General features: G+C 44.3%; 1 protein-coding gene across 6 annotated transcripts in view; it reads left to right on the top strand.

Annotated features, from left to right (window-relative positions):
- ARHGEF28 (Rho guanine nucleotide exchange factor 28) overlaps positions 1-20,413 on the top strand; it is a 140,398-nt gene that overhangs the window by 61,846 nt on the left and 58,139 nt on the right. Inside the window, exon 1 of one of the 6 annotated variants that reach the window (XM_072138610.1) lies at positions 7,422-7,759. The exons of 4 other annotated variants lie outside the window; for them this stretch is intronic. In XM_072138610.1, coding sequence (XP_071994711.1) covers positions 7,675-7,759 — 85 coding nt within the window. In that variant the 5' untranslated portion in view covers positions 7,422-7,674. Of the gene's footprint in view, positions 1-7,421; positions 7,760-20,413 lie in introns of those variants that run through there. One more of the 6 variants, XM_072138620.1, reaches the window with a different exon arrangement.

Raw genomic sequence — 20,413 nt, 5'->3', positions numbered from 1 at the left:
ATCACCACCTTTTCCTAGAACCAATATAAAAATAAATTAATAAACCTGTTCGGTATCGGCATGTTTCAGATTTATATATATAAAAAAATATAAAAACTGTTATTCCCGGTAGGTAACACTGTAACAGATGCGCAAATTGCGCTGAAATGTCCGAATAGCTAATTTTTTTTCCATTTTGCAGTGCATAAAAAAAAATGAAAAGAACCGTACAGTCCCCAAAATGGTAGCAATGAAAAACATCGTCAAAAAATTATATCTTACACAGATAAGAATAAAAACAGAATGTAGCAAAACAAAGAAAGATAATTTCTGTACAAAGGTTTTCATTTTTGAAAAACTATTCAAATCTTTTAAAAACTATAAAAAACTCCTTTAATATACCAAGGCTTTGAGGGTCCGCCACTGTGATGGATGGCGGTGTAAAGCTATGATCACATCTACATATGTCGTATGGCAGAGTCAAAGGCTTCTTGAAGGACTCTAAGGTCCATGAAAGCTTCAGGTAAAGAGAAGGACCCGGCTCTCCTTCTCTGAGGAGGACCCAGAATGGCAGCATGAACAGCGGTGAATTTCTTCAGGAAAGTATACCACAGAGCGAGGACAAAGTGTTCTGGAAGGATTTCCCAATCGGCCTTGACTACTCGGATAGATTGAACTATTTGAATGTCATTGTGACCTCTGTCAAATAAATTCAGGGAAATGTTTTAACATTGCAAGAAAGTTATTCTGTGAGAAAGACAGCGCACCACTACGTAAGTCTCAGGATTACAAAGGCCGCCTGCTAAACTATCATCATTCTCAGGGAACATGACTGCATTACCCATAACATTGTGTGAGACTCAACCAGGAATGGAGAACACAGAGGGAAGAAGCCATTGTTTACTCACATAATGGGGGTCATTTACTAAGGGCCCGATTCACGTTTTCCCGACGTGTTACCCGAATATTTCCGATTTGCGCCGATTGTACCTGAATTGCCCCGGGATTTTGGCGCACGCGATCGGATTGTGGCGCATCGGCGCTGGCATGCACGCGACGGAAATCGGGGGGCGTGGCCGAACGAAAACCCGATGGATTCGGAAAAACCGCCGCATTTAAGAAAAAAAAAAGGGGCGCGAAAATTACACTTACCTTCACCAGGTATAGGCCGGTGAATTTCAGGGCATTCCAGCGCGCCTCGGGGGAACTTCAACGCAGCAGCGCCACCTGGTGGACGTAGGAGGAACTACCTTTGTGAATCCCGGCCGGACCCGAATCCACCGCAGAGAACGCGCCACTGGATCGCGAATGGACCGGGTAAGTAAATCTGCTCCAGTGTCTTTCCTCCTCCATTATCACAATGTATGATATCAGAATCAGAGGGCACTTCTTCTTTAGAATGCTTTACCATATTGAACACATAGGGGTACATTTAATAAGGGTCGTGGATCACACTTACGTCAGACTGTTCGCCGTTTTCGGGATTTGCACAGATGGGATAGGTATTTAACAGGTGTCTGCGCTGGGATTGTGTCGCATGCGGTCGGATCGTGTCGCAACTGCGTTGGCTTCCATGCCACATAAATCGGGGGGGGGGGGGTGAGCTGTCGAACGATCCGACTGATTCGGAGTGAGCGCGGGATTTAAGTTTCAAATTGTGTCACAAGACGATGCACTTACATGCACCAGGAAGAAGAAGGTGAACTCTGTCGGACCTGAGCGGGGAAGCGACACATGCAGGAAATCTGGTGCACGATCTTGGTGAAACGCAGCAGAGTGCATTATACACTGACAATGCACTTACGGTGAACTCCAGCAGTCGTGGGAGTAAATGAGCCCCATAGTGGGTTCAAAGGGGTTTCAGTAGTGTAAACATTTTTAATTAATGGGAGTGGTAGTTGGAGATGACCGAGTGCTGTGCTCCATAGAGAGTGAATGAAACAGCAGTGTACATGTCTGACTCCAAACAGGGGAGCTGCACCCCACTCGTTGTTTTAGTTGGTGTCAGTAGGTCATATCCTCTATTCTGTGTCATAACGATCACTTTTATGCTTAGCACAATTTTTATTGGAGTCTTCCTCGCTTGGTGTACTGGTCCCACCGTCACCATGTAAGGTTACATTTCTCCAGCATGTACAGGATTTCCTTATCTTAACGTTATAGCCGTTTTCTTTTATCTGATATCGAACTTCCTTCAGAAATACTTTTATATCATTGGAGATCCAGTCTAGCAAGGAAGTCTATCAGTTTATACAATCCCCTGCTCCTTCCTGTTATTCTTCATGTGAAGCAGCATAGCCTGTACACTCATTGACCAAAACATACCGCACCAAGATGGAGAAACTTTCCATGTGTGACTGTAATGATGATGTATGTGATCATAGTATTAGAGAAAAAGTATACGATTATCTCTCCATACAGCACAGGGGTTGGCTGCAAATTGCAGCAAACACTCATTCCTAACACACCTGCCACTGTTTGCGGGTGTTAACCTGTTAAATGCTTCTGTATGCAGTAGGGCGGCGCCCTACTTAAGAATACCAGACTTACTGACAATTATAAAATATACAGTTCCGACTTACATACAATTTTTGTATGTCAGTTGGGAACAAACCTACAGAACCTTGTATGTAACTCGGGGACTACCTGTGTAAGAATCCAGGACCGGTCATTTATGCAGATCAAAGCTGCAATAAAAATGCAGAACAAAATAGCCATTTACTGCAGTGCGAGTTATTATTTTTTTGTTGGGTTGAGTATCACCATTTTCTCTCTCTCTTGGAGAAATTGAATTCCAAATGTTGGATTTTGACATCTAACCATTCTCTGCATTTGCTTTCGCCGTGGTCTTGTATTTTATCCTCTTTGGCCGGTGTAGACTGATGACTGTTGAGGTCAGTCTATGTTCTCAGAAGATGACAAATCTAATTTTTGCTCATTGTCCTGCTACAACACTGGAAGGAAGCCGCTGGATTGCCTTCTGAAGGTGTCTCCTCCCTGTCGACAGAGTCCTGTGCCACTGGTTGTAGGAAATGAAAAGTTTTAAGGAAGCCAAAACCCAGGATTTCTGAATATAATGGTCGTAGTGACATCATTTGTTCTGTGAAACCAGAGACGGGAGAAATCCCACGTTGGGAACGGTTTGTGTCCAGTAGTGGATTATAATGCTGTCACATTTGTGACTCAGCACGTAGCTACATTTTCGTGAAGAATGTGTCCGGTTTCTGTTCGTTCCCAATCTTCTCAGATACTCGCAGAGGGATTATTGATTAATCTGGAGTTATATATTTACCTGTTTTTACTTTGGGGGAGACATTCCTTCAGGACATTACTCATATGTTTTCTCCGACTGAAGTTGATCTGGTAGAATTGCTGAGGTCATTCTTAAAGTATTTGGGGAAAAACATTAAAATTCTACTGACGATTATCCAAATTCTGATGTAATGTATAAAAGGCATTCTTGTCACTTATGGAAACCAGACCAATATGTACTAGAAGACTTGTACAGGGGAAGCGGATCTTTAACAGAAATAATCATTTCTTGATGCTTTGTGATGATTTTCGTAGGAGCAAAAAAAAGCATTTATTGCAGCCGTGTGCCAAACTATTTCCCCTGTCATGGTCATCTGCAGTGTAAAGGATTAGGGCTGTGAGTCGTCTACTGGGGTAGGGAGTTACGCTTTCCTAGGTACACAAGCAATTTACGCTGGCTACACTGTACAAAATTTTTGACATCTGTATTTATTATTATTATTTAGCAGGAATAAAAATAAACAAAACAAGCCAAAAATGAACTGTAAGCCTCTCTGGCACTGACTGGACAGAAGTACCTACCTCGCCAGGTGCTAGCATACTGCCTGGCACCAGCAAAATGCCAAACGTTCTGCGACTGCCATGGCTCCACAGGCTTTTACGTTAACAACGGGAGTTCGCTCCCTGCAGTGAGCGATGGCTCACTTAACCCCACCCCTAACCAGCTCACCATGCCCCCTTTAACCAGATTCATTTGAGTGAGATGGGGTGACAGGCTGGACTGCGGCTTATAAATTATACATGTAATAGGGAGCCGTTCAGGAGCCAGAAAAGCTGGCTCTTCTCATTGACCGGAGCCTAATGAGCCAACTCGCTAAGAAGAGCCGTAATTCCCATCACTATCCTGTTCAGCTGTTCCCTTCCCCACTGATGTCAGCTCATCAGGCTGTGACCGAGCCAAGGGAGGAGCTGTACAGGAGCACAAAGGTGGGGGCTGAGAGCTGAGGAGTCTGCAGCACAGGCAATTCACATGTTGTTTTTTGAAATGCATCCAAACCAAAGCCCAACCCCTGGGACTACACAGAACATTCTGTCAGAATGCAAGCTTAGTTATAACACACAATTATATTATAATGCGCATGCTTAGAAAAGGCAGAAAGGCAGATGTGCACTGCAGCTGTAATGGGCTTCTGCAACCTGTCTTTATGATAATAATCTTTATTTATGTAGTGCCATCAAATTCCATAACGCTTTACAAATCAATGGGGCAGATTTACTTACCTGCTCCATTCGTGATCCAGCGGTGTGTTCTCTGCGGAGGATTCGGGTCTTCCGGTGATTCACTGAGGTAGTTCCTCCGACGTCCACCAGGTGTCGCCATTTCCGTCGCCTGCATACCGGCACCGATGCTCCACAATCTGATCGCGTCGGCGCCAAAATCCCAGGGCAATTCCGGGAAAATCGACGCAAAGCGGAAATATTCGGATAACCCGTTGGAAAAACGTGATTTGGGGCCTTAGTAAATGACCCCCATTGTCTTTAGTGAAAATGAGGTCCCTGGTGACAGGTTGCCTTTATGGAAATCCATAACCTACAACCTCCATAGGACCATATAGAACATGTTGTATGACCATGAACAGGAGCTTATTCAATACATCCCTGCTCAGCTCCTTCTCCTAGAGAGCACTGCGCATACACCGAGCTGTGGCCAAACTGTGGATGCGCAGAATTTGTAATTCAAGCCACTGGGAACCAGGAGCAAAGGGACAGATGGTACTATAGCCTGCAAACAAAGGCCCATGGTCCACCGAATCGAATCAAAACGAAAATTAGATAAAAATATTTTTTTCTCTGCATGAATATAGCGTGAATGATGTTTTTGCAATCTAATGTACATGGCCATATGCACTAGACTATAAAGACATTGTAGGAAATCTACCATCAAAATCCATCCTGATAAACCAGGGGCACTTGCTCATAAATCGAGGCACTGTGACTGTGGTATCTTCTTTTATTTGAAATCCATGGCCTCCTTACTTCTGAAATCAACTTTTAAAATTATGCCAATAAGCCTAAAAGACTCCTGGAGGTTTTTCCAGAGCCCCTCAGTGCTGTTGCTTCACAGGCAGTTACAATCCCCTTTCCACTGTGTGAGATTACACCAGGCAGAGGGAAGTTCATGCACAGTATAACAGCCTGCAAAGCTGCAGCATGGAGGGGCTCTGGTAATAACCCCATAAGCCCTTCTGGCTCATAAGCATAATTTTAAAAGTTGATTTTATGGTGGAGGAGGCCATGGATAACAAATATAAGAAGATTACCACAATCACAGTGCCTGGATCTATGAGTAAGTGTCCCTGGTTTATAATTAGGGATTTTGATGGTAAATTTCCTTTTAAATCTTTTTTTTTTTTTTGTGCTTTTGCACTTTACACTTTGCGATTAGCACAATGTGACCTTAGTTTTCAGCTCCCTGAGTAATAAATAAAGATGCAATTATTCCAAGCGACCACAGACCGCTGTAGTGTATAGTCTTGCCAAAGGGGCTGTAGGACTGTAGGATGCGTAGAATATTTTCATATCATTATGTCACGTCTAGAAACCCTCCTGGCTCTGTGCAGAAGCGGAGACGCTAGGACAGAAGTGCTACTGTCCCCCCTGACCTCGCTTAGATTCAGGGGGGATCCGAAATGTAGGCAGGAATGTTCACAGGCTCGGATATCAGATGTGACATTTGTGTTTCTCCATAGGCACATCTCGTGTGTGTGAATACAGAAGCCTCAGCCATCATTAGAATAGATTTAGTCGCATCTCGGATTATAATTCATTATTATCTTCTGCCGGGCTCCTAGACCACTTGTAGAGATGTGAGGCTCGGCCGCTGTGGTGCAGGGCAAGGCTCCTGCGGGAAGACTTGTGTGCACAGAGTTGTTCTGGGATACAGCAGAAGAATGGCGCTCGCTGTAAATCACTCACTGCCCCCATTATACCAGACTCCAGAGCGACTTGTTAAATCTCTGACAATCCCCATCTAAAGCCGGGACAATGTTTCCCCCTGAGTATAGATCTAATGTTTAAAGTTATGTTTTGCATTTTGATTATATTTTAGTTGTTTGGACATTTTTTTATACAGGTTAAAACTAGGAGTTGACTCTTTTTTTTTTTTATTTGCCCTTTTATACTATTTTGCACAAATCCAAAAAAAGAACACGGGGTTCATACAACGACCTCTTCGTTCACAAGTCCTTCCAGCAGAGGCTTAAAGGGCATCTACCACCAGGATGAAGGACTGTATGCAATTGAGCCTGAGGGGCTCCAGGCTCCATAGATGTAGATGTCCCTTAAGGCTGTGTTCACACATGACATTTACATTGTGCTTTGAAATGCAATACAACAGCTAAGAGGAGGAGATGTTCCTTATCACATTGCTGTTAATGCATTGTGTAAACATTGTGTCATGTAAACACAATGTTTACATGCTTGTTACCATCATGTTGTATAAATGCAAATGTTAATAGGCATGTAATTAGGGAAATGTCCTTGCCTAAGCTGTTGTATTGCAATTTAAAACACAATTTACACTCCTTGTGTGAACGAAGCCTAAAGGAAATCCATCATGATAAACCAGGGACGTTACTCATATAACCAGGCACCGTGACTGTAGTAATCCATGTCCTCCTTCCTTCTAAAATCTTTTAAACTTGACTCCCCCCTTTCTCGCAGAGCCATACTGGCTCAATAGTGTGTTACCAGAGCCGCTCCATGCTGCAGCTTCACAGACTGTTACACTGTCTGGGGGAAGTGCTTCTGCCTGTTATGCCCTTCTGTTATAGTAGAGCATAATGGAAACTAGAAACAGAAGGCCATAAATCTTCTGAACTATTACATTTACTGAAGACACTTTCCGTCATGTTTCCGTAACTCCGATATTTTCTTCACTACTAGACTTTGTTTTGTAATAAATGGGACAGTGTGACAGGAGCGCGGATGGCAGGCATCTGCAGAGAGGAGGGAACACTGGCCTCCTGTGTGTCTTTGTCCTCACTGCGTCCCCTTTATGTACTTACAAGTGCACTTCACTAACCTGAGCTGTAGTTTAGGCAGCGCCTATTAGCATAGAGATGAAGAGGTGAGTTAATGATTCAGTGGCACCGGCTGACCTCCGGCATAGCTCTGGACCATGATGCAGCTCCAGGTTTGCTTCATGTTTTCCCCCTGCATTCCCTCTTCTGATTTAATATTTACAGCCTGATCTGTCTACATGCCTGAGCGCCTGAAGAGAGCAAACGTTTACAGGCTGCCCCTCCCCTGGGCACAGAGGGCAATTTGATCCAGCTTTCTTCATTCCTCTATTTGACATCATCTTGTGTGTTTCGGATACGCTCTGGGGTCCGCATCGCTTCTCTCCTGTCGGAACCTGCTCCGTTCCTTCCATACTAGGAAATGGATTCGGATTCAGACTCTCCTTTTAATTATTCCTGGCCATCTTTCCCCAAAATGAGAATACACAGGAGGCCAACCAAGCAAGGTAGAAGCCAGCGATCTATCTATCTATCTATCTATCTATCTCATATCGGGTGTTCTTTATTCAAGGATGTGACGTTTTGGTGGATAACCTCCTTTTTTAAGCACCAAATTATCCACTGAAACGTTGTATCCTTGAAATAAAGAACACCCTGCTTTTTCACATTGCTCTGGAGTGCTGCTGCCTTTCTTGGAATATTACAGAGTCTACAGATCTTGCACCCAGCTAAATAGGTTGCGTTTTCCTGTTTTCTAAGTATCTATCTATCTATCTATCATCTTTTTCACTCTATCATCTCTCCACTATATCACACACCCTATCATCTCATTCTTTATGGGTGAGTGGCTGGTGGCTGAGTGGTTAGCACTACTGCCTTGCAGCGCTGGAGTCCTAGGTTCTAGTCCTACCCAGGTCAACAACTGCAAAGAGTTTGTATGTTCTCTCTGTGTGTTCGTGGGTTTGTGTGCGTGCGTCTGTCCTCCGGTTTCCTCCCATACTCCAAAACATACTGTTAGGTTGTTTAAATTGTGAGCCCCATGGGTACAGGGACCGATTGGGCAAGTTCTGTGCAGCGCTGCGTAATCTGTGTGCACTATATAAATAAAGAATTATTATTATTATTATCATTTTTTTCTATCTCCTCTATTATCTATCACTCTCTCTATCATCTCTCTCCTAGCTCTGTTTTATCCTTCTAGTACCCGGAGCAGGTTATTATCTCTGAGCCCATAGTAAATGACCTCTAGCTGTCCCTCCGCTGTGTGTAAATTGAGATATGTCATTGAAAAATGGAGTTTGATGGAGTTTTGTTTAGTACGTGAGAACTTTTCTTCCATATTGTTTATACACAACAGAAAATGTCGCTCCCTATCCAGCTCCTGATCCAGGCGGCTGTGTACACAGCACAGGTATACATAGTACAGAAAACATAGGTTAAGACTGGAATACTTCTACAGGGGCAATTATAGAAAAAAATGTGTTTATTACTTGTGGAAGTTTGCTGGTCTGAACCTTTGTTTTCATGACTATATTGTTTCTTTATGTTTTTGATACTTTTCAGAACAGAAGGACACCTACCATCAGTTTACTGCCTTTATAGAAAAGGTGAAACGTTGCTGTTTGATGGTGGAATAAAAGTCTACTTTTTCTTCATCTTGGAGTGCTACTTCGTCACTACATTACCATCAGTTTACTGATGTTAGACTTGTCCCACTAAGTAGTTCCTGAGGAACTATGCTCCTCAGGACTTATTTTATTATAACTCTATATGCAGTGAATTTATATAGTCCCAGCGCAACAGGGGGAGTGAATAAATGAAAATACAAGCGGCTCCAGACCGAGACGATGATTTAAATGGTTAACACCCATGATCGGTGTTGGCGATGGGTGCTTACAGCAAAAACCCAGGGTGTATGAAGATGGCTCCTCTTCATACACCTGCTGCCGCACCATGACATTGGGGAAGGTGATGATGCGGCAACAGGTTAATTGATACTTTAAACCTCTGTTCTTTCCTTTTTTAAAAACGGAGACAAGGAATGGAGGTTTGCCCAAAATGCTGCGGAGACACCAGCGGTGGTACATAGGGTTACCGGTTGTAACTTCCTGTCATTAAAAGTAGTATTGTAGTATTTTGTATTAGTGATTAGACCCCCTAGGGTTCAAACACCCCAGGGGATCTAAAAGATCTAAAATGAAATATATGTATTTTTATATGGACACAAACAGAGCAAAACAAACAAAATCCTAATCATATAAAATGTCCCGGATTTAATATTCTTAATCTTTAAAAATGATCATCTCATATAGTAAATAATGTTATATAAAGAGGTCCAAATTTCTGAATGTATGCTTTTTAATAATTTTGATGCCACCCATAACATTTTTAATTAAAAAGGGTATGATTAAAAGCAAGCTGTCCTGCAAAAAAGTGATGTTTTACACAGTTACATTAATGTAAGGGGGGTGAAAATGCTACAGAGATTTGATAGTTTTACATTTTTTTTGGAATTTCCGTATATTTTGAAAATCGTCCCTTATACGGTTCTCAAGATGGAAAATTATTGAAGGACATCTACCACCAGGATGAAAGATTGTAAACCAAGCACGCTGACATACTAGTGTGTGCCCCCTCTGTCATGATGGATCTTTGAGCCCCATAGGCTTATTTGCATGATTTTAAAACCAATGTTTGGAAAAACATAAGACAGGACCGGAACCAGACCATACGAAGCTAAAAGAAGAGCAGATTCTTCCAGAGGAGGTGCACTCCAGTATGTCAGTGTGCTTGGTTTACTATCCTTCATCCTGGTTGTAGATGTCCTTTTAAAGTGATGGCAGTAAAAAATGGAAATGCAAAATTGGAAACATTGAAATGGATTAAATTCTACACCACTGGTCAATTTCTACTTATAGGGAGAAGCACATCACTTAATGCTTACGCATTTTTGATTAAATGCATGCGTCTGTTAAGTTTCAATATGTGTTTTGCCTTCTAAGGCTGCTTTCACACGGAACTGTTGATTTTCATGTGAAAGGTAATCCAACTGGAACGGAGCGGAGTTTCTCCCGATCGCATACGTGTTTTAACTAAAACGCATGTGATCAGGACGGAGCATCACATGGTTTACATGTAAACAATGCAGAACATGTGGAGCTCACTCCCATTTGGACGTGTTACAATTGAAACGCATAGGTCATCAGGCCAAGGCCCTCCCCATTCCGAATGAATTTGAAGGCGCCTTCAATCGGAACATGTGAATACAACCTTAAAAGGCAAAGCACACGTTGCTTCTTACAAGACGCGTGTTTCAATGAAAATGCAGATAAGTTTGGTGACGAGTTTCTCCCGCTGCGCTTGCAACGCAATCCAAGCGCGTCCTGTGTACACAGCCGTCGCTCCTGCTTGTCAGCAATGAGGGTGAACTTCACAAAAAAAAAAAAATTCCATAAAATGGAATATTTGGGCTCAGAGAAGCGTCAGCCAGCATGTGTTCACCTCATGTTTATGGATTTCCAGCCACGTTGCATAGAGTTGTAACAGGCGCTGTCATTATATTACTTAATAATTCTGCATTTTAATGGAAGGTTGTCCTATTGTTATGGCGTCTGGCCACACAATTATCCCAGGTGTTATATGTCTGTATCATCGACAATCCCTATAAATCAGGAAAAGCGCTAGGGATTTCCCAACATTAATAGAGAGGAAAGGGGTAAAAATACCCTACAAGCAGAAAAACGTGACTGTATGAGAGATGGTGACTTGCAGTGTTCGCAACACACAGGGGCACATGTACTAAGGGTCCGCACACTGTATTTCCATCAGGTTTCCCGACTATTTCCGATTTGCGCCGCATTTAACAGGGGTTTTTGGTGCACGCGATTGTATTTTCGACGACTTTTATGTGACACAAATCGGGGGCGTGGCCCTTGGACAACCCGACTGATTTGGACTAAGCGCCGGATTTAAAATTCACATTGTGTCGCAAGACATGCATTCACATGCACCGGGAAGAAGAAGGTGAACTCCGGCGGACCTCAGCGGGGAAGCGACACATGCAGAATATCTGGCGCATGATCTTAGTGAATTGCGCCAGACTTCATCCACGTCGGACAACGCACCTCGAGGATCGCGACAGGACAATGGAAGTAAATGTGGCCCATTAAATCTGGATTGCTCTGTGCATATAGGAATAACTATATAAAGAAATTCTGAAGTCTAGGTTGGATCTGTAACCTGCTATTACCTATGCTGTATAGCAGAGGTGGGATCCATGCTCCGGAGATGCCGCACAGTGCATTCTTGGAGCGGTTTTAAACCATGTGTTTGGCTGGTTTGAGTCTGTTTATCTTCATTTCTAGAAGTGTAGGCAGCCTTGAAACGGATTAAAAGCAGCCAAACGCCTGGTAAATATACAAAAACATATGCATTTTCGGTCCGTTTAAAAACCGTCCAAAAATGGTCCAAGAACGCCCCATTTGGCAGCACCCTAAGGGTCAGTTCACTCCTGTGTTCGGAATCTGTTATAAATTTCAACATTAAAACAATTGTAACATAAATCTAACGAATCCGTTAACATGTCCATTAATTCGGAAGCGCCACTTCTGTTATTGCTTCCATTATTTGAGTGGAAAATTGGTTGGATGGTGCAGCTCTATTTTTTTCTGGCTCAAATTACGGATTACTAAGGGTACTGTCACACGGTGCGTTTTTGTATGTTTGCCATGTGTTTGGCTGGTTTGAATATGTTTTTCTGCATTTCTGAAAGCGAAAGCAGCCGTGAAACAGATTAAAACCAGCCAAACACATAGCAAACATACAAAAACGTATGCGTTTTCAGTGCGTTTAAGAACTGTCCAAGAACGCACCGTGTGTCGGCACCGTAATGGAAGTGGGGCAACTATCAGAAGTTATTAATTAAATAGTGAAATCAATAGACGGATCCATTTGACTTATTATTTAATAATTGTTATTGTTTAAGTGACTGAGCTCAAAGTGCGGGTGTGAACAGGGCCTAACATACATGTAAACATACTGCTGCATGACCCGCTACCGCCATGTGTGATCATACTGACAAACTTCCCCCATTTCCTTTCCTTTTTCGTGTAGATTTGATAGTTCAGTATTAACGCACTGTGTTATCTGCATGCAGCTGATCCGGGTGGTTTAGGGAAGGGTTAATGATTGACTTCCTCTTTGTGCAGCAGATCTAATCATGTACAATGTAACAGTATGCAGGAAATCTTTCCAAGCATAAAATCTATACTCTGTCTTCATTACTGGACCCGCTCTGATTAATCGTGTAATGTAATGGAAACAAGAGCAGTAATCCGCCCTGCGTCCGGGTACGGTGTGCGCTGCGGGGAGGGGGCACCTCTTACCAATTAGGTCGTGTTGTGCTAAAACTCTGCCAGATGTTGTAGACATTTGTCTCGTTTTATGAGTTTGCGTCATTGGTGTGATTACAGTTCCTGTGGCAGATGTATCGCTGACTTCCCCGGGTAGCAGACCCAGGAGGCAGCGCCAAATATTCACCTCTCTGAAGTTAGAACTGCTGAGCCCCGGCACACAGAGGTCACTGCAGACCCAGGACCTTCGCCTCTTTGTAACTGATGATGTAAACAACCGTACATGTTTATTTGGCAGAATATTCTAAGTTTACTAGATTTTCCCTGTCCTATGTTTCCTGCAGCCGCCTCTTCCTGGTCTTGGTCATTGACCCCAGCAGTGGCTTCTGGTTAGTGTCAGGTGACCACTGCAGCCAATCACAGGCCTTAGTGCTAACCATAGTACAAAAATACATATGACCACCTGACAATGGGGATGTGACCTTTGTACCGAGGTCACCCCTGACTTGTGTGATTGGCTCCTGTGGAACATGTGAAACAAACTGGACCAGTAAGGAGAAGAGAATGAGACGCAGGAAACGGGATAAAAGCTGAAAAAACTTTTATATTATTTTCTTTTTATGAAATTATTTTATCATCTTTAATCCTGACAGCTTTTGATTTTTATTTTTTTTTACATGGTTGTAATTGTCCTGTGACCAATTACTATTGAGGAGGAAACCATAGATCAGGTAGTCCCCGGCGATGCAACAATACATATACACTTGCAGAATCTGTATCATAGGGCAGCACGGTGGCTTAGTGGTCAGCATCACAGCCTTGCAGTGCTGGGGACCTGGGTTGAAGTCCCAAGGTCAACATCTGCAAAGAGTTTGTATGTTCTTTCCATGTTTGTGTGGGTTTCCTCCGGTTCCTCCAGTTTCCTCCCACACTCCAAAACATACTAGTAGGTTGATTAGATTGTGAGCCCCATTGTGGACAAGGGACTGATTTGGCAAGTTCTGTGCAACGCTGCGTAATCTGTGTGCGCTATATAAAGGAATTATTATTATTATTATTGGCATGGGTTGTCACTGTTGTGTGCTTTTTAGGTTTTGGTCTGTTTTCCCTGCATGTGGTTGTGGTGAGCTGTATTTTCCTGCGGTTTCTTAGGCTTAGTTCACACCACCATTATTAGTGCTGCCACTGCTTTTCTGTGATCTCTAAATAACGGAAGGTAAACAGAAGGTCAATGGGAACGTGTGAGATGTCTGTTCCACTCAACCTATCGTGTTATACGTCCTATTTAGTTGTGTATCTTTCATGCGCAGGTTGTTCAGCAGAACAGATGATTTTGGAGAGCTCCTCGGGTTTCGCTGCTGAATATTCTTCTGACATCATTCGTCTTTGATTTTGAAATCTTTATTGAAGACGGCTTAAAGACAGCTTGGTTCATGGCTTTGATCAGAGGGGGTTAGAGGGTTCATCACTCTTATCATAATGGTAATATAGATCATAGCTTGATGGTGATGGTGCTGTAACAGTGAGTGCCTGTGGATGTAAACACTTCAAAACTTTATCAAATCCTGGAATAGCTGTCATTTTATCAGAGCAGTTTAAAGGATAAAAGCCACGCTCTGATTGGTTGTATGTGATACAAGGGACTTTTCACACTTTTACTTTTCAGACCATTTTGAGACATCTGTATCATCACCCTTAGAATAGGGCATGAGTCAGTATTGGGAAAACCCATTTAAACCATGTGCATTATGCACGGAATTGCCTATGGAAAATCCATTCTTTTCTACAGACGTCTATGAAATGGACTCGTTCTTATGCTCATGGTGCAGGCTCCATCCTCACAAGTAATGACATGCAGTCCAGATCTTACAATTTACAATGAGAGAAGAGGAATGTTTATACAGGAGTATCCAGGGGACGCTGGATGTGTACGGTGCCAGTGTGTGGGGTGGTTAAATATTAACCCATGGCCACACAGCTGGGGGTATTGCTGTAATGGGATGTTCTGTTTCACATCCATACCAGGAAAACAAAGGCAAATTACAGACCAATAGAGAATTATTAAAAATGTGGTCTTCATACAGACTGACATGTCACATTTATCTTGGGGTATGTTCACAGCTTAAAGTGTAGTTGCACTTTCAGAGAATTTTACAGGATAGGCTGCAATGTGATTTCCAAGTAGAAAACTGTGTTTTTTTGCATTTACTTTAGCAGTTTTCCCATTGAGGAAATAAAACTTATACTGATACAACTTATCTTTTTCATAAAAATATACAGTATTGCGTTCAGCTCCTCTTCCTCTGTAAATGTTGCCTGCCGATTGGACACAATGTACAATCTGCTCAGCCCCTCCTGCGCTATAACAATATTCCTGAAGATAGGACACTGTGTACAGTCTGCTTAGCTCCTTCTGCTCTATAACATGCTGCCTGCAGATAGGACACTATGTACAATCTGCTCAGCTTCTCCTGCTCTATAATATACTGCCTGCAGACAGAACACTATGTATAATCTGCTCAACTCCTCTCGTTCTATAACATACTTCCTTGCAGATTGGACAGTTCCTTTTAAGCCTAAACGCATTCTTCAAATATATCAGGAGTGAATGGTCGGCCCACTGCTTCTACTATAGTCGGAACTACTGCATAGACTACAGGTAAAATCTCTAGCAGGTCAGACCTGGTCTATACAAGTCCTAGTAAGAGGCCAGAGCCTTTTGGTAAATCCGGGATGCTGGGGGGCATTTAAAACACCAGCCTAAATAAATGACCTCCAATGCTTTCTTCTCAGTGGGAGTATTTTTAGTTTCAGAACTAACATGAAAACTTAACAATATGATCTTCTAGACATTATAAGCATGTCTTACTTTTTTTTTTTTAAAAGTATTTATTTTTGCAATTTTTGAAATTTTATACAATTACAATAAACAAAACCAGAAAACAAGATTGTCTGCCACATATTTCCTTCCCCCCATTACAGGATTATTATACAACAGCCATGGTAACAATCAGGTTCTTGCTGTGTTACAAAACTACCTGAGGGATATTACACAATAGATAACAGCAGGATACTGCAGCCAGACATCTTGATACAACACAAACAACTATTGACACATAGACAATCAGTCACACACACACACACACACACCAGCACGCTCAGTCTCCTTCATCATGGAGAGGAGTATATGTCACATGTGATTATAAGGCTGTATGGGGAGTCGCGCACCATCTGGACCAGATGCGATCAAACTTCTGGGGACACTTCCTGTTGGTATACAGGGACCGGTAGTGGGGAATGACGCTGTTAATAAGTAGTATCCATCTTTTTAATGGAGGGGGCTCCTGGTCCTTCCAGGTCATCACCACCACTTTTCGGGCGTAGTATAAGACAAACCTAAAGAAAATTTTGTCATAGTGGCCATTGACAACTTCATTTATGATGCCGAGGAGACACACAGAGGGAGACATCAAGCGTGGGAAATCAAAGTGTATATTTAGGAATTCCAGCACTTCGGACCAGAAGACATGGACCCTAGGGCAGGACCAGACACAATGCAGGAAGGATCCGACTTCAGCCTGACAGCGAAAGCAAAGATCATTGGGCATTGCTCCCATGCGGAATAGTCTAGCAGGGGTGAAGTATACTCGATGGAGGAATTTAGATTGGATCAGGAAGTCCCTCGCACTCACTACAAATGTGAAGTAGGACAGTTCGACCTCCCTCCAGTCATCATCTGACAGGTCAGGGATATCCTGTCTCCAGCGTTCACAGGCTCTATCAAACGGTCTGGACTTTTGCTCTTGTAGGAGAGCATAGCACTGAGTGAGTGGCTTAGGGAGGTCCGGGGTACTCATCAGAGTCTCTAGTTTGGAGAATTTCACTGTCAGGCTGAAGGAGCCGAATTGGGCTTTGAATGCGTGCCGCAGTTGCGTGTAATGGAAGCTAGCCGTATTGGGTACAGTATGTCTCTCCCTTATCTCGTTAAAGCTGAGTAACTCTGCTACCGGGGATAAGAGCTGGCCTACAAATTTCACCCCCGCTGCCCCCCACATTGTCCAGCCCGGGAGGGAGAGGAAGTGAGAGAGCCATGGATTGAGCCACAATGGAGTCCTAGGCGAGAGAGGGGGAGAGCTGCTCGGTTCTACCAGGGATTGTGCCCTACGCCAGCACACCGCTACCGTACGTAGGGGAAGTGGGGTATCAGATGGGGACTTATACCTGTACAGCAGGTTTGTAAGGGCCTCGTAGGAACCTACCAGGGCACCAGCCAGTGCAGTAGCTGCATTACCCATGTCTATATCTATCCACCACTGGGCATATACAAGCTGGGAAGCCAGGTAATAAAGATACAGATCCGGGGCAGCCAGTCCACCCCTAGACTTGGGAGCCTGAAGCAGCGCTAAACTGAACCGCGGGGCACTACTCTGCCAGTAAAAGGACCTGAGAATGCCGTCTAAGCGTTTAAACAAACTCTTAGGAAGGAGTATAGGACAGGCATGGAAAAGGTATAGAAATTTTGGGAGAAAAATCATTTTAAATATGTTAATACGCCCGTACAAAGACAGGGGGAGAGTGGACCAGGCTTTTAGGCGTGATTCCGTTGTAGTTATCAAGGGTGTAATGTTTAACTCCGTATATGCCTGGACCCTGCGTGACACCTGAACTCCCAGATATTTAAAGGTGGACACCACCTGGACTGGGACGGGGAGGGAGTGTACCCCTACATCAGATAAGGGGAAAAGGACCGATTTGTCCCAGTTAACCCGGAGACCTGAGAACCCCCCGTAGCGTTCTATCAGGGACAGAAGGGATTCCAGAGAGGGGCCCACGTCTCCAAGGTATACAAGTGTATCATCAGCGTAGAGAGATACCTTTTCAATGATAGGACCTCTAGTAATACCCTTAATGCTATCAGAGTGACGGATCGCCACAGCAAGGGGCTCAATGGCAAGTGCGAAGAGGAGGGGAGATAGCGGGCAGCCCTGCCTAGTGCCCCTGGCCATAGGGAGAGTAGGTGAGATGTTAAGGTTGGTCCGTACCCTAGCCTTGGGATCATTATACAGTAGTTTAACTAATGCTGTAAATCGAGGGCCAAGACCCATTCTAGGCAAAAGGGTCCACAGATATGCCCATTCCACAGAGTCAAACGCCTTACAATTGTCTAAGGATAAGATAAACCCAGGGTCTGGAGACCGCTCTGCCTCTGCTATATTCAGGTGTAGTCTTTGTATATTTATGTCAGTTCCCCTCCCAGGCATAAAGCCTGTCTGGTCCGGGTGAACCAAGGATAATATCACTTTATTAAGCCTTGTTGCCAGAATTTTTGCTAGGATTTTAACATCTGAGTTTAGGAGGGAAATTGGGCGGTACGAGTCGGGAAGCAGGGGATCCTTGCCAGGCTTAGGAAGAACTACAATAAGGGCCTCTCGCATGGAGTCAGGGAGGGAACCACTGTCGAGCGCATCGGAGTACAGGCTAAGTAGATGAGGGACCAGGGTCTCACAGTTATCCCTATACCACTCACCTCCCAGCCCATCAAGTCCAGGTGTCTTACCGAGGGGCAACGATTGGATGGCCAGTTCCACCTCCTCCGCCGAGAGCGGAGCATCAAGCTCCGATGACTGTGCCGATGTGAGTCTCCAAAGTGGAAGACTGTCAAGGAATCTGGAAATCTCGACGGAAGAGGCGGACAATCTGGAGCTGTAAAGAGAGGAATAGAATTCATGAAATACCATGTTTATGGCCCGGGGTTCTGTGATCAGGGTTCCACTACTGTTAAGGATAGAGGGAACGGAAGCACAAGGACGTTCAGCCCGCGATAAATACGCAAGCAGCTTCCCATTTTTATCTCCGAATTCAAAGATGGACGCTTCCCTGGCTAGCAGGCGCTTACTGGTGCGCTCCTTCACTACAGCTAGATGGTTCCTCTGCGCCTGAGCCCAAGTCTTTTTATTCCCCGGAGTAGGTTTCTCTAGATACTCCTTTTCTGCATTTACCAGTGCAGCGGTCAGCCTCTCCTCCTGCGCGTTTAGAGACTTTCTATGGCCAGCTACACCCGACATGAATGCTCCCCGCACCGAGGACTTGTACGAGTCCCAGACTAGGAGAGGATCAGGATGGGTTGAGTGTACATCCCAGAACTCGCTGTGCGCAGCCCTGACAGTACTCAGGACCGCTGGGGATTGGAGCCAGGCCGGGTGCAGGCGCCATACGCGGGAGTCGCTGGGGGGGCCTATAAGGAGACTAATGAGCAAGGCGGAGTGGTCTGATGCACTGCGTGGGCAATAGGATACCTGGTCAACGTGCGGCAACATATCAGGGGAGACAAAGGCCAGATCAATCCGAGAGAAGCTCCTGTGCACAGAGGAATAGAATGAATATTCTCTCTCTTGAGGGTGTTTACTACGCCAAACATCGGCGAGGTCTAGAGAAGTGAGCCACTCGTTCAGACGGACCGAGCCTGTGTCCAGACCACTTGTACGATCTAAGGAGGGATTAGGGACTGCATTGAAGTCACCAATGCAGAGTATCGGACTGGGAGGCATAGCAGCCAGCTTACTGGATATTAGGTGCAATACAGCTGGATCAAAGGGAGGGGGGACATAAATAGACGCTATAGTAAAGGTAAAGCCCCACAAGGCACAATGTACGATCACATAACGGCCAAAGTGATCCGGCGCTACCTGTATGACCTCTATGGGAAGCGCTTTGGATATGAGTATGGATACTCCCCTAGCGTAGACAGAGTAGGAGGAATGATACCCTCTAGCCACCCAGGCCCGCTTCAGGGAGAGGACCTTCTGACCCGTAAGGTGTGTCTCTTGGATACATACAATGTGAGGGGCTTGACGCTTAATGACATCTAACATCAGAGCCCTCTTGAATTTAGAATTAAGTCCCCTCACATTCCAGCTCATTACCTTAAGTGAAGACATCTTAGCGGAAGGGAAAGGGGTGTGGGGAAGGAGACGTGAGCAACCAAGCATTCATCCTTTCATACCACAAAGACATAGACAGACAGACAACAGTGAGCATAACAAATATAACAGAACTGAACTAACAATCCCAAGAATACAAACCCCCTGTCTAACACCCTAACAGCAGTAGTGTAGACCTATACCCAATAACAATCAAAGAGTAGAACAGTGGTCCCTAACTCAAGACAAACCTACACCATTTGTCCCGGGACCTTCAACCCTTAATGTATATATGATCAGGAGGTTATTAGGCAGCCATATTTAGAGAAAACCAAAGAGGAGATAGGGGATGGGGGAAGGGGGAGGGGAGGGGGAAGGGGGAGGGGAGAGGAGGAGGGGGGGGAATAGGGAAAGAATGAAGTGCCATATGTGGCGCACTGGTCGATATGACCAAACAGAGAACACAAATCAATCACAGGGTACATTTGTGAGGCACGTAATGTGTAAACAAATATTAGAAAACTGTAACAGTGATTTGGGACCCCTAGATAACTATTCAGGACTAAGTCCAGCATTGTCATAGCACATCAGATAAAAGGATATGTGAGTCCAGTCACTCAGGAGGTGCGGGCCTTCCAGCAGGAGCCCGAGGGGCTGCGTCAGCCCAGTGAAGTGCTTCGGTTGGGCAGGTGAAGAAACGAGTCTTCTGGCCGTCCACAATTCGGAGCTTGGAAGGGTACATCATGGAGTATTTATACCCCTTGTCACGGAGACGGGCACGGACCTCGGTGAATTGTGCTCGCTGTTTCCTGACGGATGCAGAGAAATCAGGGTAGAAGGACACTCTGCTGTTGGCATAGAGAATTTCTCCCTTGGTACGGACAGCCCT

The sequence above is a fragment of the Engystomops pustulosus genome, chromosome 1, assembly GCF_040894005.1.
Source record: "Engystomops pustulosus chromosome 1, aEngPut4.maternal, whole genome shotgun sequence".
NCBI lineage: Eukaryota > Metazoa > Chordata > Amphibia > Anura > Leptodactylidae > Engystomops > Engystomops pustulosus.
Note: the sequence above shows the minus strand (reverse complement) of the source record. Positions and strands in the feature narration are given on the sequence as shown.